General features: G+C 42.0%; 1 protein-coding gene and 1 long non-coding RNA gene across 2 annotated transcripts in view; one reads left to right on the forward strand and one right to left on the reverse strand.

The window, feature by feature from the left end:
* Positions 362-16,829, forward strand: LOC110260295. Its single transcript, XR_002343327.1, has 2 exons — positions 362-477; positions 3,006-16,829. It is a non-coding gene; the product is annotated as an uncharacterized LOC110260295 (long non-coding RNA).
* The window catches only part of XKR4 (XK related 4), a 326,082-nt gene continuing 310,465 nt past the window's right edge, over positions 9,922-25,538 (reverse strand). The window contains 1 exon segment of the mRNA XM_021089366.1: positions 9,922-21,466. Within this exon segment, the coding sequence (XP_020945025.1) occupies positions 20,520-21,466 (947 nt within the window). The 3' untranslated portion in view covers positions 9,922-20,519.

Genomic DNA, 25,538 nt, shown 5'->3' on the forward strand with positions numbered 1-25,538 from the left:
AGTGTGGTATTTTGGGGGAGTTCCCCTTGTGGCTCAGCAGAAACAAACCCAACTAGGAACCATGAGGATGTGGGTTCGATCCCTGGCCTTGCTCAGTGGGTTCTCTGTCTCTCTGTTTCACTTCTCTGTCTGATTCTGTCTCTGTCTCTCTGTCTCCGTCTCTCTTTGGGGTCTTTTGGAGACTCTTACACGTTGAAGGGCTTTGGGGTTGCCCTGGTTGACCTTATCATGAGCTGCCTGCAACCTCCTGAGCGGGCTGTGGCCCCCATGTTTCAATGCCTCACATGCGCTGTCACCTCTGCTTATAATGAAGATCTGATCTTTTTTTTTTTTTGACTTGTGGACGTTCTAGGGCCAGAGATCAGACCTGAGCCATAGCAGCAACTGGAGCCACCGCAGTGACAACACCAGGTCCTTAACTCACGGCAAGACCAGGCAGCTCTGAGGACCCAATCACATTTTATAAACCAGCTCCAGGTACAAATCCCTCAGAGAAACTTTCAATTGCTCCCCTCTGTGGTTTTATCTTTTTCAAAAATCTGTCGCATAAATTCAGTTCACACTCACATAGTCACAGTTTCACACTCACTGATCAATAGGTGTGTCAGACGAGACTGTGGTCAGGTGGCTGCACGTTCGGCTGTGGCCAGCAGTCTCCCCTGCAGTGTCCTTTGCTCCATCGAACCACATTTGCTTGCTGTTCTACTGAACTTTTGCACATGGTTTGTCAAGACTCTCGTTTCTGTGTTCTTTACTCTCAAAATGGAACTTTAACAATGAATATTGTTGTTTCATACGATAAAGATACTTTTAGAGTATTTACTTTTGATTGTTACAGGGTGTCTCATTCTAAGAATGTACTACAGTTTATTTTCTTTCTTGTTGTTTGTTTCTCTGTTATCTCCAATTTTCCCTGTTATAAATATCATTGTAGATACCCTGGAGGCTATTTATCCAATCTAGTGTGTTTGACATTGCTTTTCAGTTGATTTTTTGGACATCTGTATTTCTCTTTTAAAGAAAGTAATGGAAATCTGTCTATTATTTATTTATCTATCTCTTCAGCCTGCTTTCTTATTGATTATAATCCCTGCTCTCTTTCTCTTGAATTTGGAATAAAACTTAGAAAGTATTTCCCATCTCAGTTGATATTAATATACCGTTTTTTTTTTTAACCTTGATTGTGACATGCAAAAATTCCCAGTCCAGGGATCAAACCCAAGCCACGGCAGTGACAAAGCTGAGTCCTTAACTACTAGGGCACCAGGGAACTCCAATATACTAGTTTTGCAATTGTGGTTTTTTTTTTTTCACAATGGTATCTTTAGTCTTTTGATCTGATTTTTGGGCAGGTGTTCCTAGTGGTGAAATGGCTATCCTAAGACCATCTGTTGAAAAGGCCATCATTTTTCTACTGATTTTAAATGATCATACATTAAGTTCATTTATATAATACGTATATTCTGCTTCTGGGCTTTTTAAATATATTCTTGTGCTCATAGTATACTCTTACGGTTACTGCAACTTATAACAGGTTGGGAGGGCAAACGTCCATTGGCACTCATTTAAAAACAAAATATTTGGTGCTTCTAGTATTTTTATTTGTCAATATAAACTTTACAGTCATTTTGTCAAGTTTAATAAAATATCTTTGGTAGGTTTGTTTGGCTTTGCATTATGTTTCTAGATTAATTAGGGGCAAATTACATTCCTTACCAAATTAAGTTTTCTAACTCAGGAATGTAGTGTGTGTTTCTTTTTAAAAACATCTCCCCTTAAATGTAAATTTTATTTGTTTTCAAACTATAAGAATAATACTCATTTGTTGTAGAAAAAAATATATATGAAAAGAAAAACAGACAAACAGTCATTTCCTTTCCTCCTTGATTTCAGACCTCAGGTAGAGGGAGTTGAATTAAGCATACTCACAGCTGAACTAATTGTACATCACTGGTCCATGTCCCTTTAAAAGTCAGAGAGTAACAGACAACCCCAAATGTCAGTTGCTCAACCCAGTAGATGTTTATGTGTTGCTCGTGTCCATTTTGGTTCAGCCAGGTTGGGGTGGGGACTCGGCTCCATCCGCTCATTCAAGCACCCAGGCTCCCCTTCTGAGGTGTGATTCCCCCCACACACACCCCAGGCTCTGTTAGATTCTCCCATAAGGGCCTGTGCAGGTTGCTACTTCAGCTTTTACCACCAAATAATATATTAACTAGTTATTTGGATTCGCTTCCCCACTAGACTGTATTCTTTAAGAAGAAAGTGTGTTTTACTCATATTTATACCCCAATTCCATGCATGTCAAATGGTTGTGATTTTCAAAAATACTTGTTAAAATCACAATGTGAAAAATATAAATCCTTAGCAAAAGTCTGGAAAGAGGTACTTCAAAATGGTGGGCTTCAAGTATTTTCAGATTTAGTCTGTGTTACTGCTATAGTCAGGAAAAAACGAAAACTCTATTAAATTACTCTGAAAAAGAAACAAGGGAATTCTTGACAGGTTTTTTTTTTTTTTCATTTCTTTGTTCCTTGTAATGGTTTTTAAAATTTGTTCCTGTTTCTTGTGTATGGCAGTTTCTATACACAGAGTCAGAGCTTATGCCACAGCTCCTTTTAAACATTTTACAAAAAAAGTCTCCTACAAACCAGCAGAACTCTGTTACTGTGTAGAAAATAGAACATTTCTTTAAAAAATTAGAATATCTTACAAAAACAATTATGTAAAGCACAAACTATAATTTTGTAGAAAAACTGGACACTTAGAAACAGCTTTTTAAAAAGTACTTTTGTTCACTGGCATTTTTTCCTTTTATTAATATTTAAACACATTTTTTAGATTTTTAAGCCTCTTTGTGACCTGAAATATCTCTTTGCTTTTAGAGTGGTTCTTTTGTACTATTCAGAAATAAAATGAATAAGTGAAACATAGCCTAGAAATGGATATAATTTAATTTTAAATTTATTTCAGAGCTGACAGAACTCGGTTCTGTTTATTTTCAGGTTGAAATCTCATTGTCTGGAGACCATGGCCACGGACATAGCCTTGTACTTTCGCATCTTAGACCCACAATATCGAGATCCCACTTTCCTCCTAGACTTAGAAAGAATCAGAAACTCAGTTTGCTGTTAAAATGACCACAGTGTACTTTATTTAATGATTTTGGTACCTTGTGTTGCAATAAAATAAAAAAAAAATCTACAAAATCCAAATATATAAAATTTCAAGTTTCTTTTTTTTTTTTAAAGTTTTACAAGAAAAAATCATGTAACCAAGGAAATCTGTTCATTGTGAAGCACTACTTTCCACGTCGTTTCATCACAAATTGCAACTTACTTAACAGACCAAAATAACGATGGTACTGCAGTACATCAAATACTCCACACACTGTGCTTTCAACTACAGCAGGTGGGGCCGTGCCCAGTGACAGCGGCCTCCAGCCGATAAAGACACTCTTACGATCCGCACGCTAAAGGAATGTTTGGATACATGGAGTTTGAATATATATATTTACAGGAAGGAAAAAAAATTAATAACTAGTTTAATTCTTTTCAAATAAAATTCCAAATACATTTGTACAGTGTTTACAAAGTAAAAGCACAAGAACTGCCAAGGTTCTCTTTCGGGTCCAGGTACTGTGCTTGTACTGGGGGGGAACTTCTATGCCATCCCCTAAACCCACACGGGGTCTCTCCGACCTCATTTCTGTATGGGTCACGGGAGAGAGAAGCACAGGAATGGCCCTTGCACACACGTGGAAGGTCATGCAGAGAGTTGGCAAACAGGGAACTGAGAAATGATTGGTCCATTCTCTTCAGCCGGCCATTCACCTCCCGCCTGGTACATTTGCTTTTCAGAGAGAGATTTCAAACAACAACCACAACCGAAAATTGAACTGGGGAAGGAGCACAGAATGTTTAAGGCAAATTAAGCAAAGAGAGAGCAGCTTCTCTTGGTGTTGAGTGGAAATGAGGATTGCACCCCAAATCGAACTTAGAAACGAACAAAATGAAGTACAACCTCTTAAGGGGGGGTTGCTTATACACAAAATTTTTGAAAATTGCTTTTGCACCAAGTATCCTTTTGAGATTTTAAATAAACGACTCGGTTACAAAGTGCATGCTTTCATGTTTCGAAAGAAAACTGTAGCTGAGGTAGTTCGATGTGAAACTGATTTACTTAAAATAACTGGAGAATGAAGAACACATTTTTGTCAGTAGCAAAAATCCTTGCCATCAGGAGGCAGGTTTATATTGTGCAATGATTTAATGCCAAGCAAAATGCTTCTATTTTCTTATCGGATGGCATTAATTAAACCGAAATATTAGTGGTAGCAGTATGTATTTCCAATTGGTTTGCTAGGATGTCAGTACGGATGAAGTCTATATCCCTAGTCATTTTAGAATTCATGCTTTCCCTATTTCTGCATTGAAGCTGTAACATAAGATGGCATTGGTTATCATCACTAGACTCTTTGATCTAAACTGTGAAAAGGATTTAGTAAAAACGGAGAAAAATCAATAGGAAGGATGATTTCACTCTACTCTTATGATGTTTTTGTCTTTAGCCCTAAATTCAACGTACAATTTGGTTTCAAAGGGGGAGGAAATGCCTGGTTTACTGGCTGCCCTCCTCATTCTGAGAATGGGAAAACCTACCTTGCCTGTCCATCAGCCTGTCTCTCTCCAGGCTCTTGAACTGTCTGCTAATTGAGAAGAAAAGCAGACACAGTTGGGTCTCTTCCTGCCTCAAGAGAGGCTTCAGGTAGGACCCTCAAAAAGCAGTGGACCCAAAGCTTTGTTTTTCAGCAATCTCGCACCATCTAGATATGAAAAGAGTAATAATAATCTGCCAAGAATAAGAAGGCATGTTGGGAGACATTCCTTTTGAGCAAAACAGAATTTCCCACGTGTTTCCTACCATTTGTTTATGGGATAGAACATTACCTGGAAGAAGCCATGGAAGTTGGCAAGTACACCGAAAATGTATGATGAATGTGATGAGAACATAACCAGTCCACAGCATTGTAATCGGATTTATCTTTGCTAAAAACTAGCTTTTCTAATTTTCAGGAAGGACGCCAGAGAATGCCAAGTGGCTGGAAAGTCTTAGAAAGAGTAAAATGTATGGGGCTCAAATCTCCTTTTCCCCAAAGATTACCTACGCAGTTTATATCTAATGACATCTCGCCTGCACTTTTTTAAAATCTCGAATTTGGATTCTACCATGTTGAAGAGGTGTCTAGCCCTAACCCAGTTGGATTTAGTTCTGTGTCTTCGTGGCGAACCCTCTCAATGACATAGTCTCCCCCCCTGACCTCCTCTCCTTCTGGCCCACCCACCTGCAAATCTGCCTCATCTCGTCTTATCTCCAGGCCCTTGCACTGAGGCCAGTCAACCTCAGTTTTCTTGTGCAAAAAAAAGACATGGATATTTCCCTTCTTAGCAACAAGCATATTCTGCCGTACTTTGTGTTGGAAAGTTATCGATGCTAGGTACGGAAAAAAAAGCTGGAGAAGTCCAAATTATTTTGATTCACTTACACTCATATTTTGAATTTAAAAACTCTCCAAACCAACACAACAACAACAACAACAAAACGGTACTTATCTTAAGTCTGATGTGGCAAATAATTTTTTTAAATGGGTCAGATAATTGCCTAGGTTAAATTCATGGTTCAGAAAGCTTAACATGCATTAGAAATGTTTAACCAGGCTAAAAATGTAAGCCTTCAATATACCACTGGCAAAAAGGTTTTAGAATTCAGAAGAGATTGTGTTGAATGTGTATATCACCTCCAGGCATAACATGATTTTCAACCAAATCCTGATAAACCTTCTGAAACTGTATTTCATCTTTTTGAGAGCATGCAATTTTTTTTTTGCAAAGGAATGTAGTTATTAAATAAGGGCAGAACGATAATATTTATGTGCAACAACTTTGTCTCACAAAGTCACATCCCTAAAACATTTCCTGCGTTGTTAGTATAGTTTCATGGGCATATTCTTACTTTATGATATTGCCTCCTGGGCTCAAAAATAACAAATCATATCACTTAGCACCGGTTCTTATTCCGACTAGATATTGAAGAGAAAACATGTTACTTTGGCAGGAAGTTGCACAGGACGTTCTGTGTTACGGTTTTCCATCACTTGCTCTGTCCTGGAGTGGTCCCCACATCTGCATAGGCATGAAACACATGCACCTGTGGCTGAAGTCTTGTGTAAACAAATGCTTCTCTGAAATAGTTAAAATATGCTTGTAATCTGAAAACAAATCAACTCAGGCGTTCAAGAAGAAATAAGGCTTTAGATTTTTTTCTTGAGTTGGAAAGGGAGAAATGTGTAGTCGGAATGGGAGTGAATCTCCCTGGAAACAATACAAAGTCTGATCTCAATATCTACTAAAATTCTCCCTCCTGGTAGCGGTGTCCGAGCACCAGTTGGCAATCATGAGCGCTGAACGGGATGTCATGCACACTTCTGGAAAAGGTAGCCTGGGTTCAGGATCGCCACCGTTTCAGGAGCCAAGCTTTCAGGATACATTTCATAAACATTTAGTGAAATTCAGTTTGACTAAGAGGAGACTTGCCATTCTCTGTGTTTGTAGGAAATGGGTTAATTTTCTAATTAAAAAGGTGATAACTAAAAGGAAGGAAGGAAAAGTTCTACAGAGGCCTCTGAAGAAAAAGTTTCACTTATGTGACCGAGAGAAGTCAGGGTCTTTGCCTGGCGGGTTATTGCTGTTTTGTACCTAAACCGCCTCCACCTGCCTCCGCAGCCCAATCCCCGCCGGCTGCACCAGTTACCCAGGGACAAATCACTTCTCCCACTCTAATTAGTCTTCCCAGCACCCCTCTGAGGCAGGTAAATAAATTTCCCACCAGGGAAAAACGAGGATGAGGTTGGCTTCCTGTTCCGTGATAACCCCTGACAACCGGACAACCCTCATCTCCGCCTCCAGAATCAAGAATCTCCTATAGTGTGAATGCATATTCTGTTTCATAGAATACACTTGTCTGTTTAAAACAGTCGTTGTATTCAACACAGAGGTTTTTGGTTTTCTACTAAACCAAACATTCCATTTAATGATCACACGATAAAAGATAAACGCTGATGCTTTTGCGGTCGCCAACCGATTGTCACCTCTTGGTTGCCAATTCACCTAAACTTTGGGCTGAGCATCCTGACAATAACGTGAAGGTACAAGCGTTGGAAAAGGACTTCATACACAGGTCGGGGAAGAAGAAAAGCAAGTTCAAGATGGATTGGTGTGCACATCCGCGGCCGGGGGCTGGGAGCAGTGGGGCAGCTCTCCAAGAACACCTTCCAAGGAGCTTTTCCAAAGCAGAGAGCAATGCCTGCCCCGCGGGGTCAGGTGGCAGGGCTGGCGGCCCACCTGATTCCGGGAAACTTCTGCACCTGATGGGAGGGGGGATGGGTCAAGGACGGGGCCGCCGAGCCCACACAGGCCTTCTAACTTGGCGCCTTGTGTAGAAATAGGCACAAACACCACCTAGGAATCTATAAACCATTTAGATTTTCTCTGGAAACCCTTTCACGATCTTTGCATAGCTGAACCCCTTCAGGGCTCCGTGTGTGGGCTGACCAGCACCACAAAGCTCATTCTGGAGCATAAGCACGCTTAATGGGAGGGGCCTGAGTTTGGACCAGCTTCAGAGCTGCCAGTAGGGATTGCACACAATGGCGGAAATACACATGATCACCAATCCACCAATCAGACGAAACGAGGAAGACACGCCCCCCCAATAATCACGAATACAAAAGTCCTAAGACTATCTCAGACTTCCCTTCTGACAGATGAATTTCTCTTTGATGTCATCTTTTTCTTTTTATTCCCGTGACTACAAAGAAAAACCCAAATATTCCAGTGTGTGTGATAACCAGTTAGTTCTTGGTCATCAATAATGCAAGTCAAAAAAAAAATTATATCTTTTTTTTTTTCATTTGGTAAAAACAGCTTTTACTTCTCCTGACACTGTGGAATTTACCAGGAAATAACTTGGGGGATTGGGTCCAGGACCCCCTGGGGTACCCAAATCCAAGGATGCTAAAGTGCCTTTCAGTGGCCTTCCCTCTGTATCTGTGGACATGGAACCCTTAGATACCGGGCTGCCTGTAATTGAAACTATTTTTATGTGTAAAGAGGTAAAATAAATCCTTAAAATCGAAACTTCCTATTTGAAGAATAAAACATTAACATATGATTATTTCCCTTGAATGTTTCTACCCTGTAGACTTTGTGAGTTATTAAGAGTGGATGAAGAGCAGAGGAGCAATTATACAATCATAAAAGATGGAAAATGGCTAAATAACAGGGTTCTTGGCCAGGCAGGCACCAGGAAGCAGGCCTCCAGAACTTTTGCTCTGAAGTGGCTCTGTGCTATGAGCACCTCTCAGTACACAGGGGCCAGCCTCCCAAACCTCTTCTGGTCACATGTTTGCTGAAAGTCAATCACAAAATCCAATAGCATTTGCTCTGTATTATTTAGTTCTCTTTGCACCACAAAGAGATTTTTAGCAGCAGAATATCACCGGCAATCGATTAATGCACAAGAAAGTTAAATTCCATTACCTACAACACCTGAGCATTTGTTGTCTGTCTACACAACACCAGACAACAGAATGAAAAACTAAGGATTCAAACACCCGGGTTTCCCCACATAACCAGATGTTTGCCATCACAAGAACCAAATTCGCTCCTTGAGTGACCTACTTCTTGACTTTTTTGTTTGCATTCCTGTGGACAGCCTTTATTTTTTCATAATGCCAAAATGTCTACTTCTGTGTAGTGAAGATGGTTCTGCAATCATCTGGAAAATTCAGATGTCGAAAGCCCCCACATGAAAAGAAACTTAGTCATGAGGAAAAATCAGAGCTTTAGGGCTGTCAATGGTCCAGTGGTTTTATCTACATTGGAAAATTGCTTAATTGTCCACCTCTTTTCACGTCCATTATTCTGAAAAATCATTCTCACAAGAATCCTTTTTCCTTTTTGGGGACAGAGACACAGACTAGGTGATGGCAGAATCAAGTTCCAAAGCATGTAGAAATGATTCAGCTCACACTTGTAAACCTGGGTTCATGGGTTTGACCATAAAGGTTCTTGCAATGTCATGATGTCTTTACAATGGGATGATGAGGTTCTTGCAATGTCATGATGTCTTTACAATGAGATGGTGATGTTCTTGCAATATCTTGATGTCTTTACAATGGGATGAGGAGGTTTTTGCGATGTCACGATGTCTTTACAACAGGATGGTGAGCAAGGCCATGGTAACCCTGAATCTCCCTGCTGTTAAAGTGAGAAATGATTCAGTGGTCATGTTCTACACACAAGGGTACTTACTATACCTTCAAACATCTCATTTTATTACTCATCAGAAACCCTTGGCATGCTGAGCTATCCAGCAGCAAATGGACCAATGACCAAGGACAACTGTCAAGGGGGAGAGTTCCCTAAGGACAGAGTTAGTATCAGACACAGAGCCACTGATGTCTTCTCTGTCTTTGTGCTCAGCCATGCCTTGGCCTTTCATGAGTGGACACAACTACAGTCATAGTCATGGGGCAGCAGGCCCACCTTCAACCTCTTCCCATGAAAGAGGCAAATATCCATGAAGAGTCACTGGTAGGTTCCCTCTTCAACCCACACACCCGCCACCTGTGTGTCAACAGCCAACTTCTGCCCATCGCTGCCTAGAGTCACTCTTACTCAAGAGCCTCATTTTAGAGCATGGCTGATTGCCTCTGTGTCCCCATGGTCAACCAACTTACTGAACAATGCAGGATATCTCTGCATTTTTGGGGGCTTTGGAGAGCAGGAAATTAACATTTTCTTCCATGTGTTAGTTTTCATAGCCTTACAATTGAAAGTAACCCAAGTGGTGGTAGGCCTCTTTTTTTTTTTTTTAAACCATTACATTTCAATGCTTGTGCCAAGCAAAACTAGTTCTGAGAAATTATTTGCCAAAGTAGAGGATGCAGGACAGTCCTGGCTCCTGTAACAGGTACTCTCACTCATGGTTCTTGGTACCTCTTGGAGAAGGTCACCAACATGGTCAAAGGAGAAAGACTGCTGAAATGCACACAGAAAGGATTCCTGCTTCTTCTTCTTTACCTATTAGGTTAGTCAAACCTGAAAACTTTGACTCATTCTTCTAGTGTTAACTCCTAAAACTGTTCTACCAAAAGTTTGGACAGAAAGCTTTTTAAGTTCATAAGGATGTCTGACGTTCTATGAACTCAGAAAGTACAATCTGAAATACATCTCTCCTTGCCTTGCAGCTCAGAACTTTCTTTAAAAACAGAGGAGCAAGTGGAATTGAACCCTGCTTTTTAATTTTGAGACCACCCATTTAGTTTTAAGTGAACCCTCAAAACTGAAGAAGTTTTGAAAACGCACTAAGAAGTCAGATGGGTGATCCTAGAGCTTGAAACCAAGGTTTTGCGGACTCTGAGAGCAACAGGAGGTGCAATTCCACATACACAGGTATCTCAGTGTGAAACTGGCAGTGTCACCACCTAGGAAGGCAGGAATCAAATTCTTCAGCAGCTACATCCATGCAGATTTTACCTCTGAATTATCAATACAATGTTTGTAAAATGGTTATTACAATGCTGACAACGGCAGCCTCAAGAAATGTAGAGCAGCAACTTGACTCCGACAGATCAATCATAAGAAGATGACAGTGACAATGACTTTTTTTTTTTTTTCATTTCCAAACACAAGTAGACTTGTATCCATTTAGGGTGGGTTCTATAACCTAGTAGCTGTTCTCTGAGCTATACAAACCCTTAGGAATCCATTAACTTTTTCCTCATTTTTTTTTTTTTTCCAAATCCGCGCTTACTGGCCAAAACAAATGAAGCAGGTGAATACTCATGGCATGAATGACGGAATGATGAAGCAGGTAGCATGAATTCCTGAGAGCTCTGCTTCACAGAAGACTTCCTCCCCAGGCCTGTGCGCCTCACAGCATGGAACCAATGCCCCTTTCCACTAACTGATTCAAGCCCCTGGAAGTAGCTCGGCTACAGTATTACAAGTCAAGAATTGGCAAGATTAAAGGGTCTGTTGAATTAGCACAAATCACCTTCAGTAAAGCTTGGCAAGTTCCAAGAATGTTTCCGTAAAAAAGAAGGGACTCAATAGCATCAGCAAATATGCAGCTTGTGACAGCCGAGTCTCGTGTGTCTGGTGTGGCTGGCTTGTCCCAGCCCCCTGCCCCTTGCTCAAGGCAGAAGCATTCTCTCCCTGTTCACAGAACACTAAAACTCTGATTCAGACCGAGGGAAACATTTCACTTCAGGCTTTCGAGACACACTTCAGAGGTCCATTTCTTTTTCTGTGTACAATATATTAGACAGGTTAATAAGGGTAGCTGAATATTTTGAAAGACGGTTATGAAATGACAGTTCTTTGACTAGCCGACCGATCTCCTTTGGTTACAGGATGACGTGTAATTGTTATTGATTTGAATAGAATAAAAACTCTCAGCAACATAACTAGAAAGCCACAGGTAGCAGGGTAATTGCTGTTATTGTAGTGGGGACCTGACATGCCAAACTCAAGGGCTCATTTGCCAGAACCGCAAACAGATGGAAATACCAGTGTTGCAGAAGATGCATTCCACCAGCTTGTAGTCAAAATCGGAATTTCTCACAATGATCGAAACCCCAACATGTATCTTCGACATACTTCAGGGTGTTTGAGAACGTACTGATAGATGAATTAATTTGAAATAATGAAGTGTTGATTTGATACAACTCTATACCAGACTGCCACAAGAACAGTTCAATTAAATTAGCTTAAACACAACATCTCCATTTGTTAATATTTGCAGCACTTAAATGAAGTAAGAATTTGATTAGTTCCATTTGAATGCAAATCAAGCAACAGAGGAGCCGGTCACCAGCTTAAATTGGTAGATGGAAGTAAAATAAAAACACGAAACCGTACATTTTCTGAAATTCTAATAACAGAGTAGATGACAGGCTTCAATGATAGCACAGGATGGAATTTTGTGCGGGTGGCATTGGCTTATCAAGTCGGTTAATTAGTTTAGATGTTAATCTGTTTTGTTGAACATGAGATTTCTCTGCAAACCTCCTGTCAGGGTAACTATGCTCTTGTCTAATGCAAGAGCTGAAAGGGCGGTGATCATCTTAGTGAACTTCTGATGGTGGCAGGAGCCTAGAAATCAGGGCTCTGAGAGCCCTATGATCAGGTCGCCTATTCTACGGATGCTTCATGGGATTCACCAAGGAATTCTTGGAGTGACTCTGTGCTCATTAAGTGAATACGCTTCCTTCTCTCTTTCCTTTTATCCCATAGAGGACCTATGGGCTTATGGCATTCCCTGGCCAGAATGATTTCACTCAGAGAAAATTAGTTATGCAAGTTCATGGTTATCTTTAAGCAACGTGCTCTTAATGTCTGTGGGAAGCCAATTGCTCTAGGCCATATTGCAGAGAAGACTGGGATATGGGTGCCCGCAAGGGCTGGGGCTGGCTGTCCTGACTCCCGAAAGGCCATGAGGTTCAGTGTTGCTCCTCTGATCATCTGGGCCAGTGCTTCAGAATGGCCCTCAGTTTGCCATAACTGAGGTTTACGTCTGCAAATCTGTTGTTTCTAAATAATGTATATGCTGGAGCTACCATGACATCTAACTCTTATATACAGAGAGGTATCTTTGCAAGGGTTCTCTAATGCTCATAGAAAAGGGGGATCTTTTATAAGCCTGCATGTCCCATGTGCACTCTCCTCCCTCTGGGTCCTGATTCTCTCTACCTGACGGTCCCTCTGCCATTCATCTGTGGCCAGAACGAGCCATTCCATTAAAAACCAGAATGGTGACTGGGACAAAGAAGTATCATACCTGCTCATAAAGGATGTTTCCTGAAGGTTAGAAAAGTGCCAACGAGAGTAATTTTCAGATATTTCAGAGTCATCCTACTTTCACATCTCTTCTTTAAAGAAATTCTCAGGAATATCTCTCCAAAGCTTATTCAGAGGTGATGGTTTCGAGTGAAATGCCATGTGCCACAAGAGCATACCAATTTCTTTTGTTGCTTTGTGGCCTTGATTTAAAGATATCTAGTATTGGAGAGGCATAAACACAAATTATTAAATAACTTTCTCTTTATAGGCAGTCATCCGTTGTTGACTTATCTTTCTATTTACATCATTCTCTTATGTTGGCCATTGTGAGGGCTAATTGTGTATTGTGAGGCTTACATAATACAACCTTGGAAAAGCTTGTGTGTCTTCATTGCCCTGGTATAGTGTTAAATATAGATGTTAAAAGAGAAGCAGTGTGGTAGGGTAGAAAGATTGAGAGCTGAAGTCAAAAGGCTCTTCTGAAACCGATAACCAAAGTGTGAGCTGTTGAAATATGGAATTCCCTCTGGCGTGATTGTGTATTGTCTGGCAGTGGAGGCCTAGAGCTCATGCTTGATAGGTGAGTGGCTGAAAGATCCTGGTGATAAAAAAAACCCTGGTCTCTTTGGACCTTAGGTGCACTTGTCTCTGAAAGAAGTGGGCTGCAGTGACACTAAAATCTTGTTTAGATGCTATTTTTTTTTTTTATAGAAACTAGTGACTCAGAATTTAACCTCACTTCACAAAGAGCTGCTTAAATCATATTGAGGGAGGAGAAGACAGATGATCGCTTGCATCTTTAATATGTTATATTAAGATTGATCTCTACATACGCTTTTTAAAATAAACAGCAAGGTTGAGAAAAGTTTGGGCTCACTGTTGGCTACCTTTTGAGCATGAATTTAACCAACACACACACACACACACACATACAGCTTTGTACCCAGCAACATCACTGAATGGGTCACAACCCTGTCATCCTGTAGACCAGGACACTTGACACCTAAGCAGAGAAGAGAAAGGACACATACATTATTTTATGATCCAACTCAACAAATATTTGGTAAACGTTTGCTCTATCAGTTAGGGTAAACTTTCCATTAAGATGAGCTGCCTAGATTTATCTGATGGCTCAGCTTGTGGTAAATACATCCTCCCAGGTATTACATTTTGTGACTTGTGAGACATTAAAGAAAATTTAGGAGTTCCCGTCGTGGCTCAGTGGTTAACGAATCCGACTAGGAACCATGAGGTTGCAGGTTCGATCCCTGCCCTTGTTCAGTGGGTTGACGACCTGGCGTTGCCATGAGCTGTGGTGTAGGTCACAGATGCGGCTCAGATCCCGAGATGCTGAGGCTCTGGCGTAGGCCAGCAGCTATGGCTCCGATTAGACCCCTAGTCTGGGAACCTCCATATGCCATGGGAATGGCCCTAGAAAAGGCAAAAAGACACACACACACAAAAGAAAAGAAAATCTAGGGGGAAATTATGGTGATGGAACAGAATTCCCTTATACTATGGAAATATAGTCACTCAAAGATTTGTTAGATCCTTCTTTCCTTCTTCCTTCCTCTCTCCGTGTTTTATATATTTATTTATTTATTTATTTTTTCCAGCCAGAGGGTCAAGGTCAATGGTGGGGGTTGAGCTATTTTTTTTAGTCTGCGTAACTGGATGAGATTAGTGTACATGTAGACAATACAAGGAAAAAAACGTCAGGTTAATTTTTATTTATCACTTGCACTCAGTGCCAGGTGGGGCCATGGGGATGGGGTGACAGTTGTCTGGCGTGGAAGCATTCATCTGCCTACTGTGACTTAGGTAGTTGCAATAAAATTCAGTGCCTGGAGGAAGAGACTTCTGTTTCTTATCAAATATTGGTTGGGTTGGATTATAAAATAATCCATGCGTCCTTTTGCATTTTTAACTTGCTGTTTGAAAAACATCCTTGACTTTTAAATGAAATTTTCTTTGAAACATTTGATTGTCAAACCATGTTTTTGTTTCTCTTGAGCCCTTGCTACCTCAGGAAGCGATTTTGGTGGGAAAACATTCCTTGGTTTTCTAGAAGGACTTGCAGTTGTTAGACATCATTACAAGGTGTATTCAATCCTCAGCTCTGCTGTTTCTTAGCTGTGGGACTCCTGGATAGTTTGATACCTCTGAGCTTAAGTTTTGTCATCGGTACATGGTACCTAATGCACAGATGGCTATGAGAATGGGATGGAATCATTAGATAAAGCTCATTTGCACAGCCCGGGCACACAATCTGCTCTTAGGCATAGAAATCTACCATCAAAATGGGGAGTCAACTGCATAAAGTCTTGCAGGGGGATGGGGTGGGGAAGCCAAAGCAAAAACTTGATTCAATCAGTGTTTCTGAGTTATGTTCACATACATGGATGTGATCTTAGCAAAGCAACTAGACGTTTCAGAGACACTAACATGCCCCTTGTTTTGCAGAATGTAAGGCTGCAGTTTTACATTTCTTAGCTAGATCACTGCATGCAATATTACAGGTCTGTTTTTTGTTTTTTTTTTTTTCTTATGGAATCTAGAGAAAGAGCTTCAGATGGATAGGGAAACAATGTGATGCCTCAAACACTCAAGGGAGAGTTTCTGAACCCCTCATTTCTGTGAGTAAATGGCTGTTTGCCACTTCTTCCATTTGGCTTTCTGCTGTGAGAGCAGGCGGTGTGGAGCTCGCCTAATTGCTACAATTAGCAAAATTAAATGGCTCATCGTGTTTTTATACAATTCCATCCACATTCCACAGAGTTTTAGCTTTGAGGCTGGTGATCGCAGACACTTACTGCACCTTTCCATGGGCCCATTTTTAGGACAGCTACTGGACAAGACACATGTCCACAGAGAGCACTCTGCAGTGGACAGTGCCACCTGCCAGAGTGAGGAGAGGGGGTGCCACCCAACAGTCAAGGTGGTTTCCCAGCGGGATGAAGGTCGGGGCCAGAGACTTGGAAATGGGGGGTGGGGTGGAGGTGGAAGAGGGAAATGGACCATCCTTAGCCACTTTGACTGCTTCTGCTTCAGATGGGGAGAAAAAGTATTATGTGTCACAAGCTGGCAGAAGCCATCATTTTGATTGTTTTCAAAAGTGACATCGGGTTGCTGAAGATAAGTGAACGTGAGCTGATCTGCATCCATCACTGAAATTAGAGGGACGACCAGCTCAGTGCTGCTGTGTCTGCATCTTGCATATCCACCATCTTCTGAGCTATTTTTTTCTGAAAGACAGCCTGAGCTATTTTTTTAAAGGCTGAAAGGAATTCTGCTTAGAAACATAAAGATGCAGGCACCTCAGCCAGGCTTTCTATAGAAACAGGAACAGCTAACGGCAAAAGTTTCTGAGAATGCAGGGGAACGGATATTTTGTCTAGAAAAATGGTTGGTTGGAAGAAAAAATTCTGGATTCTTGGCCAAATAGTGTGTCAGAACTTTTTTCCACTCAATGGCATTTGGTTCAGTTAAAGGCAACTAAATAACCTTATGTAATCCTGCTAAGGACACTGGGGGTTTTCTTTGCTCCATTCAGTCTATTTAGAGAGAGAAACTTTGAAATGATTCAAAACTATTCTAGTCAACTGCTTAAAAGATGAGATCCTTGAGGAGTGGGAAAGCTTGTACAAGCTAAAAGTGCTCAATTCCAACCTAATTCTAGGTATTTCCAACCGAAGCTCAGAAGTGTGTTGATGTCTTAGAGACATGGACTCATCAGCTTGGGCTGACGCTGAAAAGGAGCGGGGAAAAGGCTTTTTATCTAGAAGTTCATGTGTCAATAGGGCATGGAAGGGCAATACATACTTTACTCTTTTTACCTGCTACTTTAGCTGTGTGTGTGTGTGTTTGTATTATATATAACGTGTATGTTATCTATACCCCACACACATATATACGATGTTTTTTTAAAAAGTTATTGGGAGTCAATTATTCCTATTTGCTTAATTGGCTAGTGCTATTACGTCGTTTATTCATAGAGTCAAGAAAATTGGGCATTTAGAAATTAAGTATAAATACTTCAATATACTTTTGTCTTCAGATTATCTCTGTGTTTTATCTTTGGCTAATACTTGAATTGCCAGTTCTTGCCATGTCAGTAGGAGAATTTATTTCATTTGTTGAGTTCACAGCAACATCCTAAATGAATAGTAACAGAGTGTCTTCGAGGTCAAGGTTACTGAACTAGGCGGTACATAGTTAAGTAGGACAGTGGAAATGGGAAAAGATTTAAAGGACATAGTCATTTGGGGGGACCACATTTTGACTTACAATGGAAATTTTTTTTTCTTCCACACAAATACTTAAAGTCTCAATGTGGTTAAAATACATAAGTTTCTTCTCTTAAATAAGGTATCATTTAGAAATGCTAATTTAAAAGTGAAAAAAATTTTATAATATTTTCTTTTAGAAAATGTCATGGTCAGATGCAAAAATCAAGTACTAAGAGCACCCTCCACACCCCCCACAAGGAATCAAGTAGACTCACCACAGATAAAAAAAGAATCTAGCATTTCCAGTTTGTCTGCTGATCACGGCTTATTCCTTTTGGATTCTTGAGTTACTCTCTATGGAGGGTTTACGGGTACATTGAAAATAAAATCTTAAGAAGAACTTAAATATAAATACAAAAGTCAAACTTTGTTCCCTATAGATTGATGATGTCTTTTTAAATCCTAATACTTTAAACTCTCTGTTGTTGGTGTATCTAGAAACTAATAAAAGTTCTTATTATGACATGGTCTGCTGGCAAAGCAGTGCCTTCTGAATCACGGAAGCAAGATTAAGTCCTGATTTTCCTCAGAAATAATTTTTGTTTCTTGTTTGTCACGTTGAGAAAGTTTGTGATTTATAACCCCATGGAGATGTCTTTGCTTTAGTAAGAATTTTTGACTAACACATCATAATCTCCAAGGAAGTTGGGTAACACAGTATTTATAGTATTTGGGAAATCATTGATAAATTCAAACCTCTTGCATCCTCCTGCTGCATTCTCACCTCCAAGACAAAGCACAATACATCATTTTTTTTTTTATTCACATAGCACTCATTTTGACTTTTCACACATTAAATGAAGGATCAAGTCGAGAAACCATTTAGGACTTTCATGATCGAAGAGTGATGGGGGCTGTCGGGTTTGTGTTGACTGACATTACCAAAATCTGCTACTTACTCATGGGATCAAACGTATCATTCAACTGAGCAATTCAATTTCCAAAGATCATCAATTCAAACTTGTCTTGGAAGGAATAACAACTAACTCATGGTTCTGCCCCCAACTGAAGAATTTGCCCATACAATCATGTTTATTTTCCTTCTACAGTGGAGTGGAATCTTTTCTCCACTTGTTGACAAGAGGAGCCTCTCCCTGCGCCTTTACTGGTGACCAGATAATGGTTTTACATCCAAACAAAAGATTGTTATTTCTTTAGTGGACTCTTGCTTGGAGGATCAAATCATGGAGTACTAGGAAAATAGATCTACTGATAAAAACGGTCTACATTTAAAACATTGCTCTGGGGCTTTGTACCAAAAGAAGTCCTAGGTTGAGCCCTCTGTCACTACCCATGGGTGTCATGATAAGACTAGCCGTCTCCTTATGACACACCGATTCTGAGTGGTGACTTTAGAACTTGACTGTTTCAAGTGACCTGGATGGTCCAAATAGCTGTATAATTAACTTAAACTGACTTTTTTTTTTTTAAAGTGACTTGACTAATATTTAGGTTAATATAATATTTGGGTTAATATAAAACCAGGGAAGGAAGTTTAAGACATCTTCCACTGTGGTCAGCTTTGTCATAATGGATGGAAAAAAGGAATCATTTACATCTTTGATTTCCTGGGAAACATTGGCCAGTCTTGACAAGCCCTTTCTAGTTAAGCTGCTTCTCCTGTCACCTGATATTCTGATAGCACCCCTGGCCAGGTTGGGCACCGGCATTACAAAGTAGGGTGATTTTGCAAGAGACAAGCATTCTCAATCTGCCAAGGTAGGCTGATGGGATCTGTGGACCATTTTCTGACATCCCAAGCAATGACGATGCTTAAAGTACTTTTAAACAATTCCAGGTCTATAAAAAAAGTAATGATGCCTATATGAATACCCTATATTTTTTTATTACAAAAATATTGAAATAATCCATGAGTTATTCCACTCTGCACCAACTATAAAAAAATACTATCAAAGTTTGACCGGCACTTTTAATGCAACAAAAAGCACCATGACCAAGGACACTGGGAACAGAAAGTGGGGAACGTTTACTTGCTGGACGGAGGTATTTAAAACCCAGAAGCTTTACACGTGATTCGAATACAGATCTTAGCTGGATCTAGTGGTAAAGCCCTCAGTCAGTTCGGAAGGGTTTTCTCATAGCATGCTCACGGCAGCTGTCTGCTCAGACTTACTACAACGTGTCCCAAAGCCTCTATAAGACCCATCACTTTGATCTTGGATGGGGGAGGGCAGCTACACAGTGGAGAACTTGATTGTTCGTGCTCTCTTCTGCTTTGGTGGGGCTCGCGCCACTCAAACCCAGCCGGTCAGAGCTTCCTGGTCAGTCCTGGCTGGATGGTGTTTGGCACTAGAAGGGAGTGGCATGGCCTGTTCTGGATTCTCGCCTGCCCGCCATCCCACAGAGCCTCTGTTCCCAGACCTGACCCCAGCTCCTGGCTCCTGCCACTCTGCCCTGCCCTTTCCACGCGAGCTGCGCAGGCCGGGAAATCGGACACTCATTTTGCCTTTTTAGTTCCCCTCTGCTTTCTCTTTGTGTATTGATTAACCTGTTGCCATTGAATACTGAATCCTGATTATCACTGAACTTACATCACTGAGCTCCTTGTTCTTGTCAAACGCCATCCATGGGCTGCATAGGATTTCTGTCATAAAAGATGTTCTCAACTGAAAATTTAAAATGAAAAAAGAAATCCCAAAACGTGTTGAAAATGAACCATTCCATCCATTCTAATACGTGTGTCAACCCACTTGGGTTTTCTGTCCATTGGAGAGACTTTTCAGATAGGGGATTGGTTTCCACGTGAGAATGATTTATGAATTCTTTCTAAGCAGTGCTAATTTTTGTTTTTGTCTTTCTGGAGTCTTTGAGGGATGTGTTTTTTGTTTTTTTGTTTTTTGTTTTTCCTCTCTCTCTCTGTTTTTCTATTCCTGTGGGAATCAGAGCTTTGCATCAAGAAAAATCACCTAAGCTATTGTGACAGAGGACGTGTGTGTATGACTCAGCAGATTTTATGCAAAGATCAGTTAACTCCATCAGAACACCCTACGGATTGGAGGCACCCTTTCCATACTAAGTACCCCTGGGGTGGATACGCTGAGAGACGGGACAGAGGGATTGGGAGCAACAGGGAGTCCCCGCTGGGCTGGCCTGGCTTTTCAGGGGCAGCCGCAGGCTCTCGGGGATGCTTTTGAAAGGAGGCCAGCGGCGGGTAGTCAGCTGACCCAGGGTCCAAGGCTGAGCCCAACCCGGCCGGCCTGGGAAGCTCCCACGCGCTGCCCCGCTCAGGGCGGAGTTCCTTAGCGCCACAGCCCCTCCGTCACCCCTTCCTGTGGAGGTTGTGGCTCCTCCGTATCTTGGCGTTTTATAAAGTGGTCTCATACTCCAGGCGCTCCTGAATCAGAGCATCGTCTTTGTACTGCAGCCTCGGAGGAGCGGGGGAACATTCAAAGGCTAAAATGGCCTTTCGGAGGCTTCGGTCCAAAACGTGTCTCTCCCACGCCGGGTACCTATTCCTGAACAGGTCAATTTTAATGACGGATTCTTCAATCCGTGGCGGGCGGGAGGAGGGCGTGGACGGGGCCGTGGGCCTCACCTGAAAGACAGGTACGCACCCATCGCGCTCGGCGAATTTCTGGTCGCGGTCGCTGGCGACGCTGCGGTTGTTGGAGATGGACCGCAGGGTGCTGGTGGCCACCTCTGGGGGCAGAGTGAAGGCAGCGGCCGGGTCCTCACAAGCGCAACTTGGTGACTGCCCGAATCGGGGTCCGTTGGGGTGAAAGAAGGCATAATACATCAGCATGAAAACCACGCCAGTCAAAAAGCTGCTGAACACCACACACAGCGCGGGGATGGCGAAGGCGTCTGCGATCTGCGGCGCCTTGTAGAGGTACCAGAGGGCGCTCAAGGCCGTGTTTTCCAAAAGGATCACGAAGTAGTAGATGAAGAGGCGGCAGCGGGTCCTCCCTTCCTTGACGTTGAACCAGCTGAAGATGTAGATGATGCCCACGACCATGTCGAACACAATCTCCTCCCACTTGGTGATGCAGAACTCGGTCTCGCAGTGCACGATCCAGAAGGTCATGATGCACCAGTGCAGGACAATGAAGACCCCAAAGTAGAGCTGGAACACCGAGGCGAAGAGGGCGAAGGTGATGACCCTGGCCGCCACGGTGAAGAAGTGCCAGCAGAACTGGATGACCACGGCCATGTAGCTGATGGGCTTCTTGTCGTCGCGGGAGTCCCGGAGGGCCTTCTGGTAGGAGGCCAAGGCCCAGGCCAAGGACACAAGGGAGGCGGCTGCTGTGAAACCTGCAAAGGCAAAGAGGAAGACCCGAGGTCAACAGGGAGAAGCGGTGTGGTCCAGGGAAAGCAGGCCGGCGCAGCAGCGGGCCTGGGACAGGCTGGCCTCCGCCAGCAAAGCTCTTTGTTTCTTGGGGTTTCAGCTGAATTGAACCCTCCCAGGGGTCTTCTAGGATCTGCCCGCTATGGGCCCCAACCATGGGGAGAAGCCAGGAAATTAAGGGGAATGCTACTCAAGGTCAGCATGGGTTGTGGGGGCTGAAAATCAGGGAGACTGTGCGTTTCTGTGTATTTGGGGTAAAGAGATGGGGGAGGTAGTTTTGTTCAGTGGGAGTATAACTATGGCTGGGGAGGCGAAGGGAATTGGGTGGCTTTTCCACCTTGCCGCTTTCAACCTGCATGACTTTGGACAATCATTTACATTGGTGTCCTCATTTAGAAAGTGGGTGATTTCCAAGGCTCCCTGTCAGCTTGGAGATTCTGTGACTAAAGAGACAAATATTTACAGGAAACCCAAGGGGCTATAGTTGGTTTACCTTTCTGCTTCTAAACAAGAGTGGAGGTAGTCCATTCCCCAAAGAAAGTGAAGTCTTTCTTGAAAATAAGAAAAAGGGTCCGCGGCATGTCCTTGGCAATATTTCTTGTCATCCCTGGTGTTCAGTCTGTCCTAATAGCATCCAAGACCCTTCCTCGTACTTCCTTTTTCTTGGAAGAAATGTCTGCTCATTGTCACCCACCTCTGATTCTTTCATAAATTAAATGTGCGAAAGTCACTCATCAACCATTTTTCTTAGTATGCAGTGAGCCCCATCTGATTAGCCCCTAAAAGTATGTTTCCAAATTAAAAAAAAAAAAATTATTCGTACTGCTTCCCCCGACCCTCGCTCCATCAACTGTGTGGGAAACATCACCTCTGTGGTCCAGATGTGGGGAAAGCTCACAGGAAACACCAGCCTCCTTCAGGACAGAGCGCTATGGAGAATTCCACCGTGTCCCGGAAATGCCAGGTCAGTCTGCATCAGCTGCTTTACCCAACGAGCCGTAACAAGACTTACCCAGGCTAACAAAGGTTTGGGGTATTTTTAAGTCCAGCTAGTTTTCTTCACCAGATCTATAACTACTCATATTTCTCCCCCTGTGGAATGATAGAAGGGAGCTTGCCAAGAACTTATGCTGGAATTCATTCTCTTTATACTCTGATAGAGAAAAGCTGTTTCTATGGTCCTTGAAAAGTGAATTTTAAAAGATGGCTCTTGTGGGAAAGAGCCACACTAATTGGTAGGAAAAAACATTCAGCCTCGATAATCACTTCTTACACATCTTCCTTGAATAAGGGGAACTCCAAAAAAAAATTATTGATAAGGAAAATATTTTCCAACAGCCACCTCTCATATTTACTCCCAAACGAGCCAGCAGAACGTCCACATCATATACAGGACCTTCAGGCCTCCCCCCAACAACCCCGCCAGCACAAAACCCTTTCTTAGGTAACTCTCAGGCAGTGTTGGCGATGTTTCTAGGTCAGTTAGGGACTAGGACACAAAGGGGTTGATAATAACGTCATTCCCAGGAAGTGGAAATTCTGGCATCAACTCGAAAGCAACTGCAAGAATGAAAAGAGGGGGAAGGAGGAAAAGTCCAGAAGGAAGAGAAGAGGTGAGAGAATGGGAAATTAAAGGTGATAGAGTAATTATGCGAAGGACATGCTTATGATCAGTTTGGGGTTTAAGAACAAAGGCTAGTGCCATTTTCATTTCAACTCCTGCGTGGAGGGCACAGCAGTCCCACGAGCTCGCTCCTGATCTGCACCGCTTTCGATGGCGCGGATTGCTTCTTGCATGCAGGGTTCCCCTTATGCACGTGAGCGGTGCCCGCACGCCCTCCCGGTTTCCACCTGCCAACATCCTTCAGGACCCTGCGGAGCACAGCGCCACCTTCAGGGGATGGCCGCAGTATTGGTCAGGCTCCAGCCCAGGAGGGAAAGAGCAGGTGATTCCATTGGGCCCCAGGCATTAAAGTCTGTTTTTCAAAGCAATGAAAAATAGTAAAAACAAGCAAGCAAACGAACCCCCCAAAAATCAAAAAAGCAAAAACAAAAAATAAAAAACCTTAAGTATATAGATCGTAAAACTATCTGTTGTCAGATTTGAAAGAACTGAAAAATTAGCATCATTCAAATGTCCCTGTAATCGTTTATCATCGTATCCTATGAAAGGAATTCAACCTGCATTTGACGCTCCAGAAACTTGTTATGACAATATTCTGCCAGCAGAAAAATGAAAACTTTTCTATCAGATTTGCTTTTTATGCATCTTACAACTTAAAAAGCCTCTATTAACAGGGGGTCATTTTAGAATTACTCCTTATTACAAATTCACATCTGCCATGAAATGCTTAATTCTTTTGCCTTTTATGCAAATAAGGTCAGCTCAGCTGTTCTCAAATGCCAGCAAGGCACTGCATTCTCATTGGGTAGAACTCTCTGGAAACCCTGAGGCACTCTGCTGGAACACAGAATTCTAAGCTCTTCTTGAGCCAACAATGTATATTTTAACGGTTTTATTTGAAGATAATTGTAAACTTACAGAAAAATTGCAATAATTTGTGATTTTCATATTAATTGGACACCTATATTCTTTGTCATTTGGCCTCATTTGCTTTATCACTGCCTTCTCTCTCCCATCCTCCACCCACTCCTCTCCCTCAGAAATATTTGAGAGTATGTTGCACCATGGCTGCTAAGGTCTGGATGTTTGGGTTCCTCTCGAATTCATATGCTGCAATCCTAACCCCTAAAGGTGATGGTGTGAGAAAGTGGGGCCTTAGGGAGGTGCTTGTGTTATGAGGCAGGAGATCTCATGAGCCGGATCTCTGGATAGATTTCCAGCCCTTCTGTCTTTAAGACTACAGCCTAAATGTCCATCCACAGGTGACTGGATTAAGAAGATGTGGTGCATGTACACAGAGGAATACGACGCAGTCATAAAAGAAAGACATAATGGCATTTCTGGCAACACGGATGCAACTAGAGATTCTTATACGAAGGGCAGTAAATCAGAAAGAGAAAGACAAACACCATATGATATTGCTTAAATGTGGAATCTAGAATATGGCACAAATGAACCTTTCTACAAAACAGAAGCAGACTCACAGACATAGAGAGCAGACTTGTGGTTGCCAAGCGATGGGGGGGGGGGGAGGACGGGGAGTTTGGGGTTAGTGGATGCAAACTATGACATTTAGAATGGATAAGCTACGAGGTCCTACAGTACAGCACAGGGAATTTTATCCCATCTCTTGGGATGGAACATGATGGAAGGTGATGGAAGATGATATGGGAAAAAGAATGTGTGTATACATATATGCATACATGTGTATGCGTATGTATACATGCGTATGTATACACGCGCGTATGTATACGCGTATGTATACACGCATGTATACACGCGTATGTATAAGCGCATGTATACACGCATATGTATACGCGCATGTATACGCGTATGTATACACGCGTATGTATACATGTATATAAACGACTGGATCACCATGCTGTCCAGTAGAAATTGGCACCACACTGAAAACTAACGATACTTTTAAAAAAATGCAATGAAGAGTCTTCCACCAGAAGAGAGGAGGCTCTCACGAGACTGTGAGAGTCTGGTGAGCTCCAGCTTCCAGCTTGCAGAACTGTGAGCACATCATTTCTGCTGTTTATAAGCTACCTGGCCCATGGTCTTTTGTTATAGAAGCTAGAAAGGACTAAGACAAAGAGTTTCCACCCAAAAATACATCGGTGTCTCTTTCCTGTGATGAGGAATATTCCCTTATGTAACCACAGTATGCTTATCAACTTCAGTCTATGTAACATAGATACAGACTTTTTCTTCTAATCCACCATCAATATTTTTTCCCCAATTGACTTAAACAATGTCCACTAAATGATTTTCCCGCTGGGATTGGACTGAGTCTAGAACCAGGTATTGCATGTAGTTGTCTTATCAATTTAGTTTTCTTTAATCAGGAATGTGTCCACAGACTTTCTTTACCTTTTATGAATTGGCATATTTTGAGGAGTACAGGA

This window comes from Sus scrofa, chromosome 4, assembly GCF_000003025.6.
Source record: "Sus scrofa isolate TJ Tabasco breed Duroc chromosome 4, Sscrofa11.1, whole genome shotgun sequence".
NCBI classification, from domain to species: Eukaryota; Metazoa; Chordata; class Mammalia; order Artiodactyla; family Suidae; genus Sus; species Sus scrofa.